The sequence below is a fragment of the Manduca sexta genome, chromosome 15 (genome assembly GCF_014839805.1).
Source record: "Manduca sexta isolate Smith_Timp_Sample1 chromosome 15, JHU_Msex_v1.0, whole genome shotgun sequence".
Lineage (NCBI taxonomy): Eukaryota > Metazoa > Arthropoda > Insecta > Lepidoptera > Sphingidae > Manduca > Manduca sexta.
In genome coordinates, this window is record NC_051129.1 from 5,732,603 (window position 1) to 5,755,563 (window position 22,961).

A 22,961-nucleotide genomic window follows, 5' to 3' on the forward strand; every position below is an offset into this window, starting at 1 on the left:
ATAGTAACTAGATTGTCTCATAAGAGTATTTTTCAAAATAATTGAACGAAACGATTTTTTTAAATAGTGTTAATTCTTTTCTCATCTGTCTTTTGCTTATTCTAATATATATCCTTTTATCACATTATATATAACAAACACCTAACATTTTGTAAAAAATATGTTAATGTGCACATTTATTTTGATAAATAGGGACTCACAAAAATTTAACAACGAATGGATTTCTCAGTTAAAGACTTTTGCTGTCTGCTGACCTATCTAACGTTAGTGGTATTTTGTGAATTTGCTCTTATGACCTCTAAGTCCTTAAGGCGATACCTCAAGGTCCATTTTCATACATTTTGTTTCACCTTTAATCTGGGTAACTAAACAAGTATTGGCAAGTAAAGAATTTAAATTCACGTCTAGTTAGTGATTAGTTCTCGCAGTTGAAAGAAAAACGTAAAAATAATTAATAATCATGGATATTTCGGCCTTTAAAATTTTATATGACGAAATGGACCTTGAGGTATCGCCTTAAATAAAAAATAAAATGGAAATAATAAAAAACCCTTGAGAGTTTTAGTAAAAAAAATGCCTTGATTTGAAATTAAAATTCCTTAAGTTTGATTTCGCTTTCGAATGGGCCAACATGCGCCTGATCAGTGCTTATATAGTGTCATATTTATTATGACATAATTATTACCGATATATAATCGTTTTGAATAAAAAAGGTTTGTGGACTGTGGCCGTGAAAAATGTTATTTCAACTATATGTTAAAATAACAGTAGGGTAAGCATTTCGTGTACACGGGGACTCTTAATATTATTTCTTTTATATTTTGCGTCGGTAACCTATCGATTAATAACAATATAATTTGTGGGTGTAATCGATTAAAATAAAATTCTGTGAAGTCGATTATTATGTGGCTTCCTTAACGCGTTTGATATGTTTTTTATTTTGTCTATGATTTTGATGACTTCGCTTCGATGTGAGGGACTCACGGCGCAAATTAAAAAGGATATTTTAATATAATAATTACATATACTTCAAGAAATTTGCCGTCTAGTCCATCTCAGTAAAGGTAAGGGCGTAAGTTAACCCTACGGAAGTACTGGAAAGTGATTACTTATTATGTTCATATATTTCCTCCTGTATCACAGCCATGTTGAAGTAGTGTTGATTTTTAATAAGTTTTCGTCAGTTTATCGTTACAAAAGTTAAAAGTTGTTCACAAGTATATGTGACAGACCTAAGTTTCATTTGTGTTGTGGTTATAAAAGTTTAAAAGTCTTTAAAATGAAAAGTGTTATAAAGTGCCACCGATTCTGGCGTCGAGGCGTCATCTTGAAGGTAAGGCTGGATGTGTCTTCAATATACAACACGATGTAGCATTTGCAGTTACAGACTAGTGAGAAACATAGGAAAGAAATGTTATCAGTTTGTATATTCATGATTACTTCAATTGTAATGTATTTAAAAACAAACTTAATTTTGGGGTCATAAAAGTGCTAATGAAATATGTGACATTTATAATTCATACATACACTTTTTATTTAGTTTGACGGATGTATAATTTTATTTGTATAGGAAAATGATAATATAATCCAATGAACTTACTAGCGATATGAAATGAGGGCATGCTTGGGTTCATTATTAGGAAAGGTGAGTTGAGTAGATTGACAAACAATGAAGCTATTTATAATTTTAATAAAACCCAAGACCAATTTTTTGTATTTGCTTTATTGGGTAAATGTGTGTACTAACATTAAAATTAAAGGAACTGCATAATTTGCCTCCTTGAAGCTACATTGGAATAATAACACAAAGAGTGCTTGTTTGGGTTGGGCACACTATAGAGATGTTGCAATCTTCACATGGAATTGCCATTTTTTATTTCAGGGATGGATTCAGAAGATTCCCGTGATGGTACTGGTCAAGCTCGCTCATCATCAAGTAGTAGCAGCTCCAGTTCTAGGAGCAGACGCAGTTCATCCTCAGATAGAAGTGAAATATCTAAAAAGCATGCAAAATCTCCACCACGGTCTCCCCCATCCCCTCGGTCTCCAAGATCAGAAGGGCCCAGGTCACCTTCACCTGAGAGTCATTCTCAATCATCTGTACGATCACCAAGTTCTGGGAAGCCACCACGGTCACCTGATAATATGAGCGGGGCTCATTCTGACATTAATTCTCCAGAAAATTCCATGCCTGCTTCACCAGCTGGGCCAAAGTCACCTGACGCACCTAAGTCTCCTAGTGATGCGGGATCAAATGTGGGTTCACCCACATACACACAACAGTACACAGAACAATATTCAGCTCAGTCAGCCGGAGAGGGGCCTAAAACACCGCAGAGCCCTGGTAGTTCAGCTAGATCACACCCAGGCTCACCAGAAAATAGGTCCAGACCACACTCACCTGATTCTGCATCACAGCCTATGTCACCAAGAAAAAATGAGAGAAGATCTTCTTCATCAAGTCCATCTCCTGACCGGAACTCTTCACAATCATCCCCTCGTAGATCACCACAAGTGAAGAAAAATGATTGGACTCCCAAGGAGAAATGGAGGCGACATACGAAGGCTGAGCAAAAGATGGTGCCAGTAACACATACTCGTAGTAGATCTGAGTCCAGTCAGTCAAGCAGAAGCTCTAGTTATAATAAAGCCAATGTAAAAGACCCAGCCACTGAAGAAATATCAGAAGGTAAGTAACATATGTAATCAACAAATGTGGGTACAATCCTGCATAATATGCATAATACCAAAATGATATACAATAATAGCCATACCAAATAGTTACTAGTCTGTAAGCCTTCCGACAAGTAATTAAATAAATAAATAAAACTGTTTAATATTATGTACAAATTTATTACCTATATATATCTGTTTTGTATAGGTGAAATGGAATCTGACACAGAAGACAGGAAACCAAGAATGAAATCTCATGCAAGTGACAAGAATGATGGAAAAGATCTTAACATCAGCCATGAGGATTTATCAGATGTGTCCGATTTGGACTCAGTGGGTCCAGATGACACAGGAAATGAAAATAAGGTATGAATGTTGCACATATGATGTGTATTAACTTGTCTATTAAATAATATGAAGTAGCTACAAAAAAATTGGGTTGTTTTAGCCAAAATCACCAGTATCGCCAGAAAAAACAGGACCTAATAATGTAAATGGGACAAGTACACAATCTTCTCCAAAATCAGACAGTGGAAAAAATGAAACACATAAACTAGATAAGGTAACACTCACACATTTTTTCAGTGCTTTTTTATTTTATTTGATTTTTTAAATTTATGTTTCTCGCCTTTATCATATAAATTCTAGTTACTCAGTAACTTTGTTTTGTAGCGAATGTTCATTGATTAAAATATTAAAACTAATCAATGATCTATCATATAATTAATGTATTAATTAAAATTAAAAAAATATGAAATATGATTTTATTAAAGGTTCCACAAGAAAAGACAAGCAACACAGAAGATGGAGAGGAACAGTTAGACTTTGAAGCTGAGGAGGGTGAATGTGTTGAACCCAAATCCTCAGAACAAGCTAATGGTGAAAATGAAGAAAAACATGATGAAAAAGGTACAGTTTGAAATATAAGCATGTTTAATTGAAAACAGATGAAGTGAATTCTCAAAAATGTTCATGCTCTTCGTTTCTTATTTATTTATGAGCTTAGAGTAACATGATTATAGTTCAAAGCCAAAGTGTGTGTGAATAATTTTATGGAAAGTTTCATAATGTCACCGAATATTTAATAAACACATTGTGTCATCTACAGAGGACTTGAAAGCCGGGCGAAGATCGCGCGGATCATCGCTGGAGGAGGGCGAGGTTTCTGATGAAGCTGAACGTCGCCCTGAAGAAAGCGAGCCGCGACCTGTGTGTCGATTCTTCTCACGGGGGGCTTGCACGTGGGGTGTTAGCTGCAGGTAGGTGTTACGACTTAAAACGACTTGTACTGCCAGCATAATTTGTTTCATTACACATATTTGCAGGAATTTTGTTGGAGCGCAGCCCTCTTTGCAACATATAACAAGTTGGTTAGTGAAAATTTTATCTACTCATCAGGTTTTTGCACCCGGGCGTGACAGATAAGGGTAACTACAACATGTTCGAAGTGGTGCGGGGAGTGCCGGCGGCACCTACAAGAGACACGGCGCCACCCGAGTCCGCCTGGGAACGCGGCCTGAGGACTGCAAAGGAGGTTATTTTTTTGTAGCCATTACATTAAGTAATAGGTATTATATTGACAAATCAAAGCAAAAAACCAACACCATTATGGTGTCCTGCCTTTGTAATGTTGTTTCTAGATAAAAAAAACCTTTTTTTTTTTATTTTCTGTAATGTAACATTAACAGATGCTCAGGATAGCTAACAAGCGTAAAGAGCAAGATATGGACTTTGAAGAGAAGAAACTGCATTTGTCCGTGGGGGGAGTGGTGCACGACCCAGACGCGGAGCTGGCGTACGCAGCGGCGGCCGTCGGCGCCTCACCGCCCAGCCATCATGACATACCGCCTGCGTACCAACGAGATCCTGAGATGTACAAGTACATACTATGTTAAACGGCAAACAACAAGACAAAACCTTAATGTTGGTTTAAATGGAAACATTCAGATGTTTTGCCTGGAAAGCAATAAGATTTTTGTTAGTTGAGTCTAATTTAAATAACTGCCTCTATTTCCTAAATTAGACTGATTTGGGTAATATCAGAAGTTTGAGTAAATCCTGTTCTAGAGTTGCATGGGCCAACTGATGGCCCCATGGTGTATGATGCACTTAATTATATTGTATTATGTGATGGCTCTTTAGTAAACTATCGTATCTGGAAAAATTGCGACATTCACATGTTACCGTTTCGATATCTAGGTACTGTTTACTGCCAAACCCATTTAATTCTAAAGTAAATAAACGAAAAAAACTTCGTGAAAAATCATTTACTAACTTTTTTTAATGGGTTTGGTAACAGTAGGTACTGTTTACTGTCAAATCACATCCGAGGAAATCTTACTACCTTACTTCTTATTTTAACTCTTACTAATCTTTTAAATGCGACAGATGGGTAGATGATATTCCTGATTATATTATAGATAACTTCTTACGCAAGTAATTTGTCTTATGGGTAATAATAGAATATTTAAATCAGATTTTTTATAGATAGCGCAGGCGTCGTACCGTTTTAGAGACTTGTCTTTGTAAAGGCTTGTCAGGCAAGCGAGCAACGCATAGTCGTGTTATAAAATTAAAAATTTTCTCGACCCCAAACTCATTCGTCCCAATATGTAGGTACATAACGAAACATTAAATATCGCAATTTTTTCAGATACGATATTTTACTTAGGAGCCATCGTATTGTGTAATCGACATATTGATAATTAAATGTTAACGGTTTTAGTAGGCCATATGGTCCCATGTACCGCGGAAGATACCCAAGGCCAGGCGTCGTAGAAGATCGCGAGCGCTATTACGAACGCGAGCGTGCCTATGAACACGAACGTGTATACGAACGGGTGCCGCATTACGAGGACGGAATGGGGATTCCCGAGGAGATCCCTTACCACAAGGTATGCCATGTAAATAATAACAATGGTGGCAATTAGACATTAAGGTTGGTTTGCAGAACAACTTACTAATTAATATGATTAATGCGAAATATATTTTAATCATAGTGCTGTCTTTGTCATCCTGAGGGATGTCAGTGACAGCTTGGGGTTTTATATTTTGTTTAGTTCTAAAAATATTTAGGAAGTTGTTGAGTAGTTGGCTTTGGTGTGGAATTGGGTTTGTTTTTTCTTTTTAATTAATTGGTTGCCATTTTTCAACTGTTAGAGAAATTTATATAATTCCTGATAGATTATTTAGGTGGGAGCAAGCGCAGCTACTGTAACTGTTGTGGCTACAAGAAAACTTTGCCAAGACTGTCTATAATTTTTTAAGGTAGATCTGTATTTACAGATTTTGAATAAAAATGTAACAGTCAGCAAGATTATAAGCAATTTATGTAGAAAAAATATGCCAATCGATCTTTTTGCTTCCAAGGTTTAAAAAACTATTGGACTATTAATGGTTTGTGTACTTTTAAGGTAATTAAAAAAAAATCTCATTTTGTAGGAACTGCGTCTTCAATTCAATTTTAAACTTAATAAAACTTTGCATTTGGGGTGGATTAATCGACAAATATAATAAAAATGTATTCAACAAAAAAAAAAAAATGTTCCAAAACAATTATAACATATGTTAAAAAAAATATATTGTAGGGTCTTAACCAACTTACCGTCAGTACAAACGGGAAGTTTGCAGAATACGCTATAAGTTTTATTAATTGTGGATTTTTCAGTTCGCAAATACGTTTCTATTAGTCTTGTAGATTTAGCGACCCTAAATACAATGTTTTATTATGTTTAAAACCACATTAGAGTTAAATTTTTCCTATAAATGTCTTTGGTCCTTATAAGCAACAGGATTAATTGGGATCAAACAAGTTTTTCAATAAATTGCCCATTTTCTTGCTGACTGTAAAATATAAAAATGTCTATCAATGCAGATCTCAATGTCTTCAAAATGATGGACAGTCCCCTTAGAAAGTTTTCTTATAGCTAGTGCGGTTACGGTGGCTGTACTTGCTGTCCCATCTCAAATCTACCCTATATAACGTATTATGTTGTTTTTTTATATTACTTCACAGAGGCGGGTACGTTCATCGCGTGAAGTGATAGTTCAGCGAGCAGAGGTTGAGCGGCGTGAAGGTCGTGAGGGTCGGGAGGGGCGCGAAGTGCGCGACATGCGCGAGATGCGCGGCGAGGTGCGCGGGGAGATGCGCGGCGACGTGCGCGTGGAGCCGCGCGGCGAGGGCCGCGGGCGCGCGCGCGGCGACGAGTGGGCGGACCCGTGGATGCGCGCCGAGACCGCCGCGCGCCGCCGCCGCCCGCCCTCCACCGACGACTCCTACTCCTCCTCCAGGTGCGACACCACACGCTACAGTAACAGTAACGCCAAACCTGGCATATTTGTAGCGCGTAAAGTTTTGCGCACGCGTGTAGGGTGCCTAATTACACTTGTAAATTCGTATACGCGTTGGAATGTTCAAATAAGAGTTTTATGGCGCTACAAATACGTCCAGGGTGAAAACGTATCGACTATTATATGACACACGGCTATTAGTCAGTCCTTAATCCATGGCACTGGTTGGTATCCAATAAAATTTCTTTAATTTTTTTCACAGAGTGTATATTTTAAATTGAATCCGATTATTTATTTCAGCTTAATTTTTTTTTGTTAAAATTGATAAACCTGTATTTTTTCGGTACTTAAATTTAATGACAATATAGAAATTACCATTGGTATCGGAGTTAAAATTAACCAAGATAAAAGTTGTTATTTGTAATTGTATTGTTTAAAATAATATTTTGTAAAACTCCACCAATTCATATATAATTCGTATTTTTTTAAATATTACTTTAGTTTATTAATTTACAAATTAGAACTGGTTAGGTAATGCTTTGTTTTAAATGATGTTTATTTTTTATTTTGAATAGTGGATAAGTATATTTTTAAAGTTATGGTACTTGCTAGGGACAGTTCAATGTATTATGTTTCAACTACGACTAATGCGAAACTATCCTCTCGCTTTGGTCCCCCTCATCCCGTGCTATTGGGTTTTGCTTTCATAACTATCTAACGTTGTGGTGTTTTCGATGTCAATCTCTGACCGACATCATCTTTACTCCATTAACCGCATGCGTCTATTGGTCACGATCACTGGGACATGCTATTGGTTTGTGTGCGTGCGTGTGTGCGACGATTTTGCACGGATGTTGTCGGCGTGTGCCATGTCGTTCGTCCGGGCGTGCGTGTGTCGTGCGTGTGTCGTGCGCGTGCGTGCGTTCGTGCGTGCGTGTTGGTGCGCGTTGGTTCGTTCGTGCGTGCGTGCGCGTTGTGTGCGTGCGTGCGGCCTCTCTCCCCGTCCCCCGGCGTCCTCTTTCTTACCCCGCAGCTCTTCAAATTCCAGTTCACGAAGTTCGCGTTCGCCTGGAGCACGACGCAAGAGGAGAGCATCTTCTTCGTCAAGACAACGGTAAGACTGAGATAGCGTCGTACAGACGGTTAGATGTATTATGTCGATATGAGAAATAGTACATGATGCAATAAAAGCAATAGCGCGTGTGTGAAGTACACGTCTATAATATTATAATACTTTTATATGACGTCTAATTTATTCGTAAATAAATAATCGATGTTACTTGATATACAGATTTTGTCGCCTTTGTTTAATTGTTCGTTGTACTCTTGTGAACTGCTTGGATCCAATATTTCATAAGATCAACATTTTTATAAATTATGAAATACGCCGTACCGGCCGTAATAAATAAGGGTCAACAACAGCGATAAAATCTGTATGCACTGCGAGAATCCGTACAGTTGTTGGTAGGGCTAAATAATATAAGAGCAAAAGAACATTAAGTAGAGCCCGTGTGGTGTGTGCAGACTGTCGCCGTCGGTGATCGTGCGCGAGCGACGACTGGCCACGGCGCGCGCCACCGCCATGAACCCGCCCGCGCCGCGCCGCCGCGCGCCCTCGCCCGCCGCCGCGCGCCAGTCCGCCGCCAACCCGCCGCCGCCCGCCTCGCACCGCCACAAGGTACGCACTTGCTATCCGGTCCCGGTCCAATAGTAAATAATAATAGATTCCCTAAATCTTGCTGAAGCCCAAAAAAAAAAACTATTTCTTTTTAATTCATGTTAAAGGATGAAATGGACCCATATGGACGCAACAAACCATCCAACCGCAATAGAGACAGAAAAAAGTATTCGAGATCTTCGTCGTCAGGATCCGGTGAGCGATAATAAATGTTCACATAAAATAGAAATTTGTAATATTTATTATATTTTATGTTTATTTTTTCTTGTTTATTAGAATCGTCGTCAACGTCAAGCGAGTCGGAGAGCGAGTCGCGGTCGTCGTCGTCGTCGGGGAGCTCGGGCACGCGCCGCGCGAGACACGCTCGGCTGCTCAATGCCGCCGCCAGGCCCAGGTACCTCATTCAATTACTGTGTATGTTGTAATGTGAAACTGGCTGCAGGTACCGATTCCGATAGATTCTGGCCTAGTGATATAAATTATTTTATAATGGCCAAATTGATAGCCTAGTTGGGTGTGGAACGGACTGCCGAGATGAATGTCCGCAGGTTCAAATCCCAAGGGCACACACCTCTGACTTTTCTAAAAAATCATGTGTGTATTCTTTGTGAATTTATCGTTCGCTTTAACGGTGAAGGAAAACATCGTGAGGAAACCTGCACTTCTGAGAAGTTCTCTATAGGAATTTCAAAGGTGTGTGAAGTCTACCAATCCGCACTAGGCCAGCGTGGTGGACTAAGGCCTAATCCCTCTCAGTAGTAGAGGAGGCCCGTGCTCAGCAGTGGGCAAGTATATATACTTCAGTCTTACAGCATAATATGAAAAGAAAATATCTGGAAACCTAATTTTAATTATAAAATATTTTAACATTTACAAAAAATAGTGAAGTTACTACATATTACATATGTATTATAATACAGGGCTGATATTATTATTATTATTAATGGCCAAATTATGATGAATATCGTTTTGTGGAACTAACAGAACTTCATATTTATTAGAGCTTCCAACCTTAGGTACATCCAATTTTTTTGCGTTTGTCAGGATTATTTATTGTTCATATTAATTTATTAAATATGTTTGTGTAGGTTAAATGTCAAGGCAGGCCCTGGATTGACCGCTGCGGTGTCTACAGTTGCTAGCAAAAAGGAAATACCAAGTGATAAAGGTAGATATATTTTTAGAAATAACAAGGAAATTAAACATTACATATTGTGGTTTATTTAATCATTTTCTGATGCGTGTTTTAATGGTATACTGAAATATACGCGTCTTCATTATAATATACATACTTCCAACCATTCTTTAGGGTTCCATACCTCAAAAGGAACTGTTATAAGATTACTTTGTTGCCCATCTGTCTGTTTATCTGCCAAGAACCTTTTTCTCAAGAATATGTAGAGGTATGAAGTTTAATTATATAATTATAAAATACTTGGGTCTATTTCAGCTATGAAAAAATCAAACTTGTAAGTCAACGCGATTAAAAGGATTCCGTTTATGTCGCATATTTTACGATTTCACACGGGAAAATGTATAGGGTATTTTCCATTGGTCTAGACTCTAGAATCATGAAATTTGGCAAAAAGCAGTCTTACAGCATAATATGAAAAGAAAATATCTGGAAACCTAATTTTAATTATAAAATATTTTAACATTTACAAAAAATAGTGAAGTAACTACATATTACATACGTATTATCTGCGGTTCGTGCATTAACCGTGTCTAGGGATCGAACGGCAAAGTTAAGTTTGTCAAGTTTGAACTTATATATTATTTAGTAGTAATGTGCCGGATCGTCAACGAAGTATATCCGTGGATACGGATTTGTGTCATGATCCGCGAATACAGATCCTAAATATCCTTTTCAATCGATGTCGGTGCGGTATCGGCATGATACACGCTACGATAAATGCAATATAAAAGTGCCAAATATTTGATTTTAAGAAATAAATAGTAATCTGAATGAAGTTCAATATTTTTTCACTGCTACCTAATCATCTATATACAGGGTCATTTTAAATTCACTAAAAACCTCTTAGGTTTATAAAATGATCCTGTATACAATTTGATCATGTATTAAAAATGAACAAGGTAAAAGATCTGTTAAAGATCCCCCAGAAAGTAACAGATACGGATCTTTCTTCTCCCTCGGATATCCGCAGATAGGAATCGGATACGGATATCCGGAACATCACTAATATTTAGATACCTTTACGTGTCTTTCTAGAATAGTAGCACAAGACGGGCGCGTAGTGTTAACGGCTAGTACGATGAGACTTATACATACTTTATTTTGCTTCAGAAATAGCTGGAAAGAAACGTGCAGCGACTTCTCCGGTGAACACTGGAGCCGCTAAAAAGTCTGTCTCAAGACGGGAGGAACTGTTAAAACAGTTGAAAGCTGTTGAGGATGCGATAGCTCGTAAACGGTCCAAGATTTAATATTATAGGAAAAAATTGTATGTGTATAGTTCATGATTAGGCTTCAGTGCCACATTTCATTTCTGCCTATGTTATCAATTTGTGTAAGTTGATTGATGGTTTTAATTTGCACATAGATTACTAAAATTGAATAGGCAGAGCTATATTTGTACAAATATCAGCATTTAAGTAAAACATGTTACAATGTTTAGGTATTTTTATTTAAAATCAATGTTAGATATTGTCACACCTTTGCCTGAGAATATTTTTCAATGTACGTGCATGACGCATTGGTGTATTGGTTTGATTATAATTATTGACATGCTAAGGTGGGAATCTGTAAAGAGTTCAGCACAGTATAGATTTTGTGATCAATTCAATGTGAAGATCAGGTATTAGTGAATGAATTAAAGCATAATTTTTGTAGAATCGTTCTTTTATTTATCCATCAATGTATAGCGATTTGTATATTCGCAAGTCGATATTTTCTTGAACTTGTATTCCGTAAAAGTACTTGGTTTTTGGCCATGTTTAGGAGAGTGTTAAGTGCGTTATAAGTAATGTACCCAACGCCACAGCTTCGCGCTTCTGTGAAACTAAATGCTCCTTGAGAAATATAACCCATAACTTGGCGGGCGCCAATGTGGCGCACTGTCTCCACATTCGAGGGCAACCATAACTCCCTCATTTCTTTCACATATTTTGAAGGTTCTTTGGATGTTTTTTTATTTAATTTCTTTATTGTAGTCTGAAAAAGAACATATGATTTAATTTGGTCAGAAACATTTTGTTACCTAAAATTTATTTTGTTACTATTCTAGTAAGTGACAAGAAATATTTGATGCTGACAATTTCCTTAACAAAAAAAAGTCTTCCCACAAAAATGTAGAATATAATGCTTTCGTTTTTTTTTTATCCACAAAATATAATCTCATAACATATAGAATTAATTATGACTTTTTGCATGCAAGTACAAAGATGAAGCATGTCCACCTTTATTACTGGACATGGTGAGCAAAACTAAAAATCACTTACAATCTGTTTCTTGTGTTGTTTGATTCTTTTTTTTCTTAATTGTTTCAGAAGTTTCAAATGTGCTGCTCTTTTCACTTTTCTTAATTGTTCATTAGGGTCCTCATGGTGTGGTTCAGCCAATTCTTTTATGCAACTCATATCATTCTGCTCTGGCAAACAGATCAAAGCATTTTTTTTGAGACTCCCTCTTACAGATAGTTGCAAATACACTGCTACTAAGCAAAAGTCAGAATTTTCCATTTGTGGTATACATTTCTTGGCTTGTATGCATTCCTGTGAGCAATATAAAAAAAACACTAAGCATAATAGTTGACAAACAGTGTAATCATCTCAACATACATTTTGTAACATATACCTGTAAATTATTTAACTTTTGTCTGTCACGCAGTATAAAGAATTTTTCTACTGGGGTTTCACTCCAGTCTTGAAGTAATAATCGCCAAGGACAAATAAATGGGGCATTGATACCCAGTTTTATAAAATTTACTCTCTTGCTTGGTGGTAATCTAAAATATCTATTTTTAAGTTCTGATTCTATTTTTTCTTCTTCTATTCTCCCTGCTTCAGAGTCCGGAGGGAAGTAACATTCTCCCATTTCAAAAGCTAAGCTCTCTGTTTCACGGAGTCCTCCTGGTCTCGCTCCAAACATAATAAATGTGAGCCAGAAAGGAAGACCATATCCAGAAGGCATTATAATGTCCCAACCACATCCATAGCCTAAAATGGAAAAAAAAATGTCTTATAGTTAAATCTTATAGATTGATGTAATTTTATGTAAACTAGGCTAAAATGTATTACCAATTTTTTTGTGAGTAGGATCTTGTGAACCAGGTCGCTGCACTAAAACAACAGGTAGACTTTGTAGAAATGGATCATTTTCATTGATTTCACCGGGCACAAGCTGAGTTTTGGTGACATGCTGAATGTATTTACTGTTGGTGACTGCATTCTTTTTAATTGTTTCATGTACGTCTAAATTCCATAATGCTGAGGTTGAGGCATGTGGTGGTATATTGGTTAATATGCTAGTATTTACAGCACTATCATGCTTACATAGTGCCTTAGTTCTATGATTGGGCCTCCTCAAACGAGGATCTCTTACAACTAACCCAATAACAGCCTGCGGAGGAAGTTGTGATGGTGAATTTGCTAGACTTAAACTGCTCCAATACTGATCTTTTTCCTTTAATAATTCTAAGTCTTTATTATCACACTTTTCCACCCAATCATCATGTTTTATCTTTTGAATATCATCAACACATTTTAGACTATTTACTAATATTGCATGACTATTGGGCCCAGTCAATCTAAATCTGTTAAACATGCCTGACAGCACTTTTATTTGAATATTTTCTGCATAGATGTGATTTAATTTTCTTTTTTTACTTACATCTTCAAAGTCTTTTTGTTCAGTGTTATTACTGAGTAAGTCCATTAACAACAATTCAATTTGTTTTACTATTGCTGGATGTACAAAGAGACATAAGGTTTTGTGGATATTAGTGGATGGAATCCACATAAATTGCACTTTTCCTATGTAACCAAAGGGATATGTATTTGAATTGTATACATGGATTGTTCCTTCTCTATTTCCAGAGATATAAGCTTTGGCACCAATACTGAGATTGCATGAGCTGTTAGTTATAGTTGAGAACATATCTTTAATGACATCTACTGGACCTTCAATTTGTATTGGTGTAAGATATGAAATATCTTGCATGAGGCAATGAGCCGAGCTCCCTCTGTAGCATGCCCGAAATGCTTTATCGCAAGGAGCATAGGCGAGACGGTAGCCCCAACATTCTGTCATGTGAAATCTTTTAGCGTGCCATATGTGAGTTTCTAACCACATATTTCGTTTTTGACGACGATTATACTCTTCTAACAAATATTTTGGACGACGTCTGTGTTTTCGCGATGGTCTCTTCTGTTTAGGGGATATACCGCTTTTTTTCAATTGTTCAAAATATGCATCCCTCAGCTTTTTCGGTAACCTTTTACAGTTATGGCTCATTGCTCTTCGTCGCATATGCACAGGCAAGGTTTGGAATATTAACTTTGTCGCACTGGGTCGAAGGATGAGTTCGGTTAGTGCAGCGATTTCTACGCTTCTGGATGCAGCGAATTTTAGGTTATTTGCCGAAAGAGGTAGATGTTCTGCGCCACCCAGGGTGGCGTCAAATTCGTTGGTTTCCATGGTTAAAAGCAATAATTAAATAGACGTGAAGAGATCAAATAATCTAATAATAAGGATTAATGTATTGCACTGGATCCTTAGATCATAATAAGTAAATGATCTAAGGCTGGATCACTCGTCTTTACTTGGTATGAATGTTTTTATGTATTTAACAAAGATAATATAATACTTTATTGAAAGAATTTAATATTCTTACAAACGCATTATCGTATCACAAGTTATTATTAGTCTTTCATTAATATTATTTATTTTTATTAACCTCAAAAACCAAAGCTAACCTCCAAAGAATAAAAAACGTCAGTGTCAACCGTAATTTATGTCAAAACTGTCAATAATGTTTTAAATTACCATAAGATAGTAGCTAAGGTCAAAAAGTATACTTCCATGTCGTTTTATTTTCAGTTTTATAATATGTTACGGTAGGCTTAACCTGTATTCAATTTTTATATTTCGTCCGTATGGTAATCCAGGTTATGAGTTTGAGTAAAGCGGTTGCTATATATATCTTATAGCATTGTGTGGCAATTTAATTGTCATATTGTTTCCATGCGATTTTCACTGAGTGTACGAAGAGGTGATGATTATCGTTAATTTTAATTGTTCATGCGTTGAAACCACAATGCTATGTATAATAGGTATAATTTAATTTATTGGATTTAATTCAGTTAATACGAAGAAATACTATTCTTAGCAATTCTACATGTACCTATCTAGTTTTACCCACAGTTTATCATAGTGTAGAGACTTACCGCTGATAGGGGAAAACCCCATATCTATATTTATGATAAACTATATTTAGTTACCTATATTAGGTACAAACGTACCCGTAGTTGGATATTATAACGCGAGGAAGTTGGCTCTATCTTCACTGTAGGCCCTAGGAATTTTATAAACGTGGCCTGTGGGCCCCGTGGCTGCGTATTTGGGCTTTAGCCGATCCATATTTAGGTCATCATCATCATATATCACATTTCGTTTTGGGGGTTGCTACATAAAAAACCTCCCGGGTGCCAAACCACGGTTTACCGCCACTGCGGAAGTCGGGTTGGAGTGTCTGCTCGGGCAGATATTAGGTTATTCTGTTCAGTAAAAGTCCAGTTTTTGTGTCCGATATGGCGATAGGCTCACCCTTTCTGTAATGGGACGGAATACAGATGGCGAACAGTGGGTGCACTAGTTGCTCCACTGCCTACTCATTCAGGGTACCTAAACGGCAAATTCCAAACTCAGGGCTCATGCTAAGTAGAAAAACCCAATATCACGTCATTATAACGTGACCTCCACTGACTTTTCTAGGGTAAATAATAAGATAAAAAGTATGTAGAACAACTTTTATTCTTTTTGCTTAATTTAGGTAACATTTCTGATGTATTGTTTTTATAAGTAGATAGGTAATTTTAATTTCCCAGCATAACATTCCAAGACTTTCTCTGTGGCATATGCCATCTCCATAAGCTGGTTGTACACTGCCGTTGTGTTTCGCCATAACGTCTATAAAAGAAATATGTAATTATTTATTTGTTTATACTATAAATCAGGAGAGGAGAACTTAATTACAATTACTTTGTTGCATTTGCACTTAACCTAGACTTCCATTGTGGCGCCTGTGTATTGATCATTATCTATACCGTAACGAAATTTATACAGCTAATTAGTTATTTTGCTTCTATGATCATGTCCTGATATCGTTCTAAAGCGTGGTTTAGATTTGCAAGAACATTTGCAGAGGTCGATTTCCGCAAGCAATTTTACCGTATGACCAATCATGGCAACCTGCCTTCTGTGAATTTTGCTTTCATAATTTATGCCAAGTTGCATGTGCATAGAACTATTGAAATATTGCCGCTATTGTAACATCTGCAAGTTCATGCTCAATACATGTCTACAAGAACTTTCTAATCTAATCTTAGCATAACAGCGTCAGTGCGAGCTGGAAAGTACTGGGTTGATTATTATATATCACTATGTGGGATTTTCTAACACGATTTACCTGGGGTAAGGTTCCTTACTCTGAAGTGAAGTAGGCGCCCAGTCGAAAAAACTAAAAAGGTTCCTGAAACATTGTGGAAAAAAATTACGGTGTGGTAGGTACATCGAAAAATTGGGATAGGTGAAAGGGGCAGGTGAAATAACAGTTCATCAATAATATGCAAAAATATGATGCCTGGAATCAGGAATACAAATAAATGCAAACTATACAGCTAGTAATACGCAACAAAATTAGTACCTATACAACATCAAAGTCAGGTATAATAAATTTCATGGAAGGTGATATATCGATTGAGTCAGCATGTTCGTCATATTGTGATGTCTATAGATTCTATTATGCTTTGTTTTATTAACATTTAAAAATTAATTTTCAAATTCTGCTTAAATTTTTAGGGTTCCGTACCTCAAAAGGAATCCTTAAAGGATCACTTTATAGTTCGTCCGCCCGTTGACACTTTTTCTCAGAAACGCGTAGAGGTATCAAGTTGAAATTTATATCAAATACTCGGGGCTATGATCTCTTTCGCCTATAAACAAATCGAACCTATAACTTAATGCGGTTAAAAGATATTACGGATATTTTCCGATTTCACAAGGGAATCAAAACCTTTAGGGTACTTGCCGTTGACCAGAAGAATAGGATCACGAAATTTAGCAAAAAGCAATATCTTACAGCACGCATGTAGGATAAAGTCTGAAAACCGTAAATATGTACTTTAATAAAGAGGGAGAATTCACTCTAACAAACTTATTGTATACGGTTGGTGCAGTAATCGCGTCTATACATTGAACGGAAATCTTAAGTTTGTAAGAATTTATATACTTAGATACAATAGCGTCGCCAGCCGATACCCCTTGGGAGAGGAGGGGGGGGGGGGGGCAAGTTGATATGGAGAATGAGAATGAGAAGACTTAGGACTTTGGTTGCATTTAATTTGGCAACTTTTTTAGAATCTGTAGGCGGGGGGTTGGGGGGGGGGGGTGCTGCTGCTCCTCCCTGCCCCCCTTAGCGACGCCCATGCTTAGATACCTTACCTCCATGTTTGTATAGAAGCCTCGGCGGGTGAGTCCGACTCACACTTGTCCAGTTTTCAATAAAAATCGTTAATTTATCGTTATAGTTTTTTTCTTCCTGTTACATGGTTACAATATTTAAGCAATCCGCGCCATAGTACATACATGCAATACTTAAAAGTTAAAATGACATTATATAAAATATTATATAAAAGAGATGATATTATATAAAAGAGTGGGCATACCTTATTACTTATATTTAACAAAAATTGTGTAGATAAGATTATGTAATGCATTTTACCACCAAGACGGAAGGGTATATTGGTATTAGTTTATAGTTGGTGACCCTGTATAATTTGTATTGTGCTGTGGCTTTGACCTCATAAAAAACAATTTTAATCAGTAATTAGGTTAATCAGTGTTTTGCTAAATCTTAAATTATTTGTCATAACAAGAAATTAACCATGGATAATGTGATAAGTAACAACGCTTATTACTAAAGTTTATTCGTAATTTATATAAGTACATGTTTAAAACATGATTGCATGCCTTGGTGGTGTAGTTGTTGATGCTCTGAAGTCCTGGGTTCTAATCCCGGGTCGGGCAGTGTTATTGGGTTTGTTTCTTCAGTATCAGCTCGAAGTCTGGAATTTATGCCCGATTATGGCCTCCTATATCGGGCAGAACACACTTGGCGAAAAGTAGCCCCCTGGTTGCACCGCTGTGTACCCCTCTGTAGATAAATGCGTGATGTTGTGTGTGTGTCTTTGTGTTTAAAACATAGGAAACTTTTGGCTACTTAAACTTGGCATAACAATAATTTTCCCTACAGAAAAAGCCTATACAACAAGTTCCTAGGTAAATAAATATATTAGAGTTATATTTAGAATAAGCAAAGCGAAGTAGTAATAACTCAATAATATCTATTGTAAATTTATTTTGTACCTAAATGGTCGTCCTACCTTTGAGAGACAAAACCATATTTTATTGCGGTAATCATATTGTTTTACGTGTCAATAATTAAAGTCCAACTTCTTTTTAGCTCCATCCTATAGTCACTATGAGGGCAAAACGAGAGTTCTACTTAAATGGGAATGTTAGATATTTTTAAAGTTTTACATAAACTTGTAGCATCTGTCGTTTTCTCATTTCAGAGATATAGTAGTAGGTAAATACTTTCATTTTGCCAGGTTACAACCCGTGAATTGGGGCTAAATCTGTTTTTTTTTTATTCTATTGGATAATATAAAGGGTTACAATATCGTTTAATAACTAAGTTACATAGTTCTGGTTCGCATAGGGTGCGGGGGGAGTCCGTTATTTGATACGTAGTTCGTCCCCCCTGGGCTTAATTTATTGGCAATCCTTTCCCGCAGCATCTTTCCAGACTAAGGGTTGATACTGAGCTAAAAACCCAATACCACGTTACTCGATATAGGGATTGAACCCAAGACCTAAGCATAGCCGTCGTACTGTATTCCAAGTAAATAAATAAATCCTTTTTGCTCTTACTACGTACTAGTACATTTATCAGTTAAAATGAGTAAAGTTAAAAAATAGGCATGTCAGATGGACGCACATAACATTTTTTGGGCTATTTTACAAATTACTTTAACGCAGGATAGCATGTGTCATTAGGACGGTTCCGTAGAATGCGACATGGTTGGTCGCTTTACTCTAGAATGCCTGTGGCGTCGATAGTTGAAACTAATTGCAGTAAGTAGTTGAGGTTTCTAGAATTTTATAATCTTACTCTCTCTTATCTCTATATCTCTACCTTAAAATGCAATGGTTCTTACATTGTCTTGACACGAGCCCTAAACTTACATGAATTATAAAAGCGACATTCCATTAACACATTTAAATGATATCAAACATACAATTTCTGAAATAATGTTAATATGCATAATACAATTATACATAAACTAAGTTATTACGTTCTCATCATAAAAATCATATATGTAGAACATCATATAAGCAGTAAATGATATTTAAAGTATAAATCGGTATTCGCTCTTAGACTAAGTAGATCTTTAGTTAGTAGCAAGCCGTAAACTCAATATGATAGGTTTAATACATTATAGAAAACATAAATTGGTTAAGATGTCTCTATAAATTGTGTATTACATTCAAATAGTTATCGATCACTCTGGATGTAATCAGAATGATCATTTTAATATATTTTCAGAAATCCTTTTCGAGTCAACATAAATTTTAGTTTTGTGTAACATACCTATTATCTATTCCAAACTACATTGTTTGTGCATAGTCGGTATTTGTTTTAAATTATTAAACATATAAAGGTCTAATAATAGCTTAAAAATAATATACAGTAATTTTATAGAAACAATCCTTATATCTATACAAATAATAAATACACGACTAAAACATGGATGACTTGTGATCGCTTGCTGTTTTCTACTTGTTTTTTAATTTTTCTCTGTCGCCTTTGTTCGTGCAGCGGTGATCACTGTCTCGTCGCAACCGTTGTTTTAGGAACAAAATTAGCTTTCACAATGATCTCAGAATACAAAATCTGTCAAATCATTATGAAAACCAGTTTCGTAGTTCCTTTTATCTCGATCCGCTTGTTCTCTTCATTTCCCATTTCATCTTGATGCAGCTGAAAAAAAGACTCCCGATGCTTGCATACAGGTACTTGTATATTACTATGACAATACTAATATTATACAATGTATAAGTCTTGTCCGGCAGTAAAATCGCAACAACTAGATATTAATTTCGCATAGTGCCATTAAACATAAAAATATTTACTTATTAGGTACTATAAACACATAACATAACAATTGAAACAATATCAGAAATATGTGTCAGTATCAAATAACGCAGCGAGCGTCATTCATTTTATAAATTAGTTACATCGGAATCGCAGGAATGCGATGTTTAACACAATAGTTAGTAGCAATGGAAGAATATGAATGGATTTGTCATCGCTCGATTGGCTCAAGTATGCGCCGGGAACTGGCCGAACGGGCGCGCGGCGGGCATGCGGCGGGCGCGCGGCGGGCGGCGAGCGGTGAGCGGCGGCACGCTCCCATTACCCGCATCATCGCATGCCATATGACATCATGCTGACTCACAGCCGACATACAACAATGCTTTTCTTTCGCTAATTGTCATCCGCCATCTGCAACACATACAATGCTTCTATTAAAATAGCGAACTTACGCACAAATCATGTCATCTATTCAATATCAAGCGTAGCGGGCGCGTCGAGCGACACTAGTCTGGCCACGTGAACACACCTTTACAAATTCATTACTACTCATTTCTAAGTTTGTACGACAGAAGTGAACAAACTAAAATAGTAATAAACAAAGGCGGGCAGGTCTTGCGGAGGCAATGCGGGCTCACCCACACTGGCACCGCACCCGCACGTCGCCACTAATTAGGTAAAACGAAGAGTGCGCACTGCGCAGTCACTATTACCCACAAATGGTGCGAATAAGCGTTTCCGACCTTGTTGGGGCGGCTGCGCGGGAGTCGTGGTGCCGCTACAATTATTTCGCCTGTATATCGCTGTTTACTGATTCTCATAACGAGTTTAAGAATGCTGTAAAGTTTTGGGCGTTCATTGTATATTGAGGTCTTTTCCTACCGTTATGGAAAATTACTCGAGCGCGACTGGGTAGCAGTTTCGTAGGTGGTTGTAACCAGCGGAGGCGACGACGCCAAGGGCGCAGGTGCATAGGCTGACGTCACGTCCGGCGTGGTGCCTCGGGAACTCAATGGGCGCGCACTATGTGGGCCACACGTGTCATCATCCCCCCTCTTCTGCTATTCCCCCTCCGCCGCCCGAGCCGCAGTCTACGCCCCGCGCGCCTCGCACATACACCCGCACCCACAAACGTTGCTCTAATTGCTGACAACTATGGGAAATAGCGCAAATGTGTTACTTTTTATCGTAGAGCGTGTTTACACTTGTGATAATGACGAATGCGCCGCTTTTAAGTATATATTTTATCAGAGTCGCCACGTACCTGCGCTCTTTGCCATTTATGCTTGTGCGCGGAGGCACGATTAGGGCGACAAAAAAGTTAAGTGATTTCGAAAAATACACTTGTCAGCACCTATAGGTGTAGAATGGTGATGGTTATAATGGGTGCGCGATAGGTGGTGGTGAGCGTTGGTAAGAACTGAACCGTGCGAAAGATAAACATTAGGTGAGCAGCGCAAGAGCGTCGCGAGTGGCGAGATCGGCGCTGTGTAGGTCGCCGCGCGCCGGCGAGTCGGTGCGGCGCGATGCGGCGGCGACACCGGCGGTTACGTCAGGCACAGAACTGGCCTCGGCCGCTGGCGCCGCCGTTGTCGACGCAGACGACGAACAATGGGCTTAAAAACGGAATTTAGCGCATGAGGTGACGAAACGAGCTCCCGGCTGCCGCGCCGGTGGCGGCGCCGACGTCGCGACAACTATGTAGGGCGGGTGACGTGCCGACTATTGATAGTGCGCGCCGCCGCGCGCCTTGCGCTGCCGCAACAACACTGGCGCGCGCCGCTAGCGGATCTCGACAATTATTGTATTGCAAACAGGAATGCGCGTGGACTTGACCCACTTAGTCTTACGCACATGTATATAAACTCTTTTGAGATATACATGGATATGTACATAACAATGTGCTCATACATTAATATATAAACACATCCGGATTACACGCGTAAGTCCCACGGACTTTAGAGAATATATCCAACACATGCGTCGCGGCCTAACCCCGAGTCTCACGATCAGCGAGCCGGTCGCACCATTCATTATCCACCGAAACTTCTGTTAAAAATCGAATTCTGTCTGCTATATAATACTACGTCTTTGTTAATTTGAAACAGTGTCAAGTCTGTCAATATATGTAACTGTGATTATTTAACAAACATAGTTAAAGATTTAAATCTCATTAAAATACGATGATATAAACGAAGATATAGATGTAACGATGTATCAATACGTAGTCCGTCTAATGGTTCAAATTACACGAGCATGTGTGTTAGGAATGGAAACGCGCAGTGCACGGTGCAACGCGTGTTACTATTAAAATAACAAAATACATAATGGGCACGAGGTAGAGCATCTCGCGGCTCGCGTCCGTGTCATTAGAGGCGCATCGTAGGCAACGCAACGCGCACGGCGCAGGGCTGCGAGCAGCTCGCGGCGAGACGAGTGCGCACGGCGAGCTACGAGCGGTGAACATTCCGCGTCTCTAACGGTGAGTTATTTCGCCGACCACACAGCGGCTGCGGCGTGAATGGCCGCGAGATGCAGTGGAGGCTGCAGCGCGCCCCGCCGCCCCGGCCTCCCCTGGCCACCCCGCGCGACCTCCTTCCCCGATGCCCCGCCGGCCCGCGCATCCCCCGTGCACATTCCGCGCCGCGCCGCAAAGCTAGTCGCTTGCGCAACCTCCGACGTCGCATTCCATTCATAGCGACGCGCGAGTCGATAAACAGCGCGGCCGGAGTGGCGGTGGCAGCGAACCGCCCGCGCCGTGTGACGGATCCTCAGCGGCCCTCCTCTTCCCGGAATGGTAAAACGAGCAGTTTTTTTTTTTAATTTTAGAGCGTTACCCCACATTTCTTCGTGAACGTCACGGCGGTCGGTCGGTGTGAATTCCGCCGGACGTTGACCCCTGCCGTCACTGCTTTCTCCGGCTC

At 38.4% G+C, this 22,961-nt stretch overlaps 2 protein-coding genes across 8 annotated transcripts; one reads left to right on the forward strand and one right to left on the reverse strand.

The window, feature by feature from the left end:
* Positions 1-893: 893 nt before the first annotated feature.
* On the forward strand, positions 894-11,494 carry LOC115439987 (zinc finger CCCH domain-containing protein 18). Of its 7 annotated transcripts, none has more exons than XM_030164093.2 (16): positions 894-1,064; positions 1,883-2,689; positions 2,882-3,039; positions 3,122-3,235; positions 3,447-3,582; positions 3,782-3,932; positions 4,072-4,207; positions 4,362-4,552; positions 5,399-5,567; positions 6,689-6,963; positions 7,997-8,077; positions 8,488-8,641; positions 8,749-8,836; positions 8,918-9,035; positions 9,730-9,809; positions 10,947-11,494. In XM_030164093.2, exons 2-16 carry the CDS (start codon positions 1,885-1,887, stop codon positions 11,084-11,086), a joined length of 2,796 nt encoding a protein of 931 aa, XP_030019953.1. In that variant the 5' UTR covers positions 894-1,064; positions 1,883-1,884; the 3' UTR covers positions 11,087-11,494. The 7 variants fall into 7 exon arrangements, with proteins under 7 accessions (XP_030019953.1, XP_037294685.1, XP_030019952.1 ...); XM_037438788.1 differs by having other exon boundaries at positions 932-1,645; XM_030164092.2 differs by having other exon boundaries at positions 932-1,333.
* Positions 11,484-14,610, reverse strand: LOC115439988 (ribonucleases P/MRP protein subunit POP1). The gene is made up of 4 exons (XM_030164096.1): positions 12,899-14,610; positions 12,456-12,817; positions 12,101-12,373; positions 11,484-11,813 (listed from the first exon to the last, which is right to left on the reverse strand). Exons 1-4 carry the CDS (start codon positions 14,295-14,297, stop codon positions 11,514-11,516), a joined length of 2,334 nt encoding a protein of 777 aa, XP_030019956.1. The 5' UTR covers positions 14,298-14,610; the 3' UTR covers positions 11,484-11,513.
* Between the last annotated feature and the right edge of the window lie 8,351 nt (positions 14,611-22,961).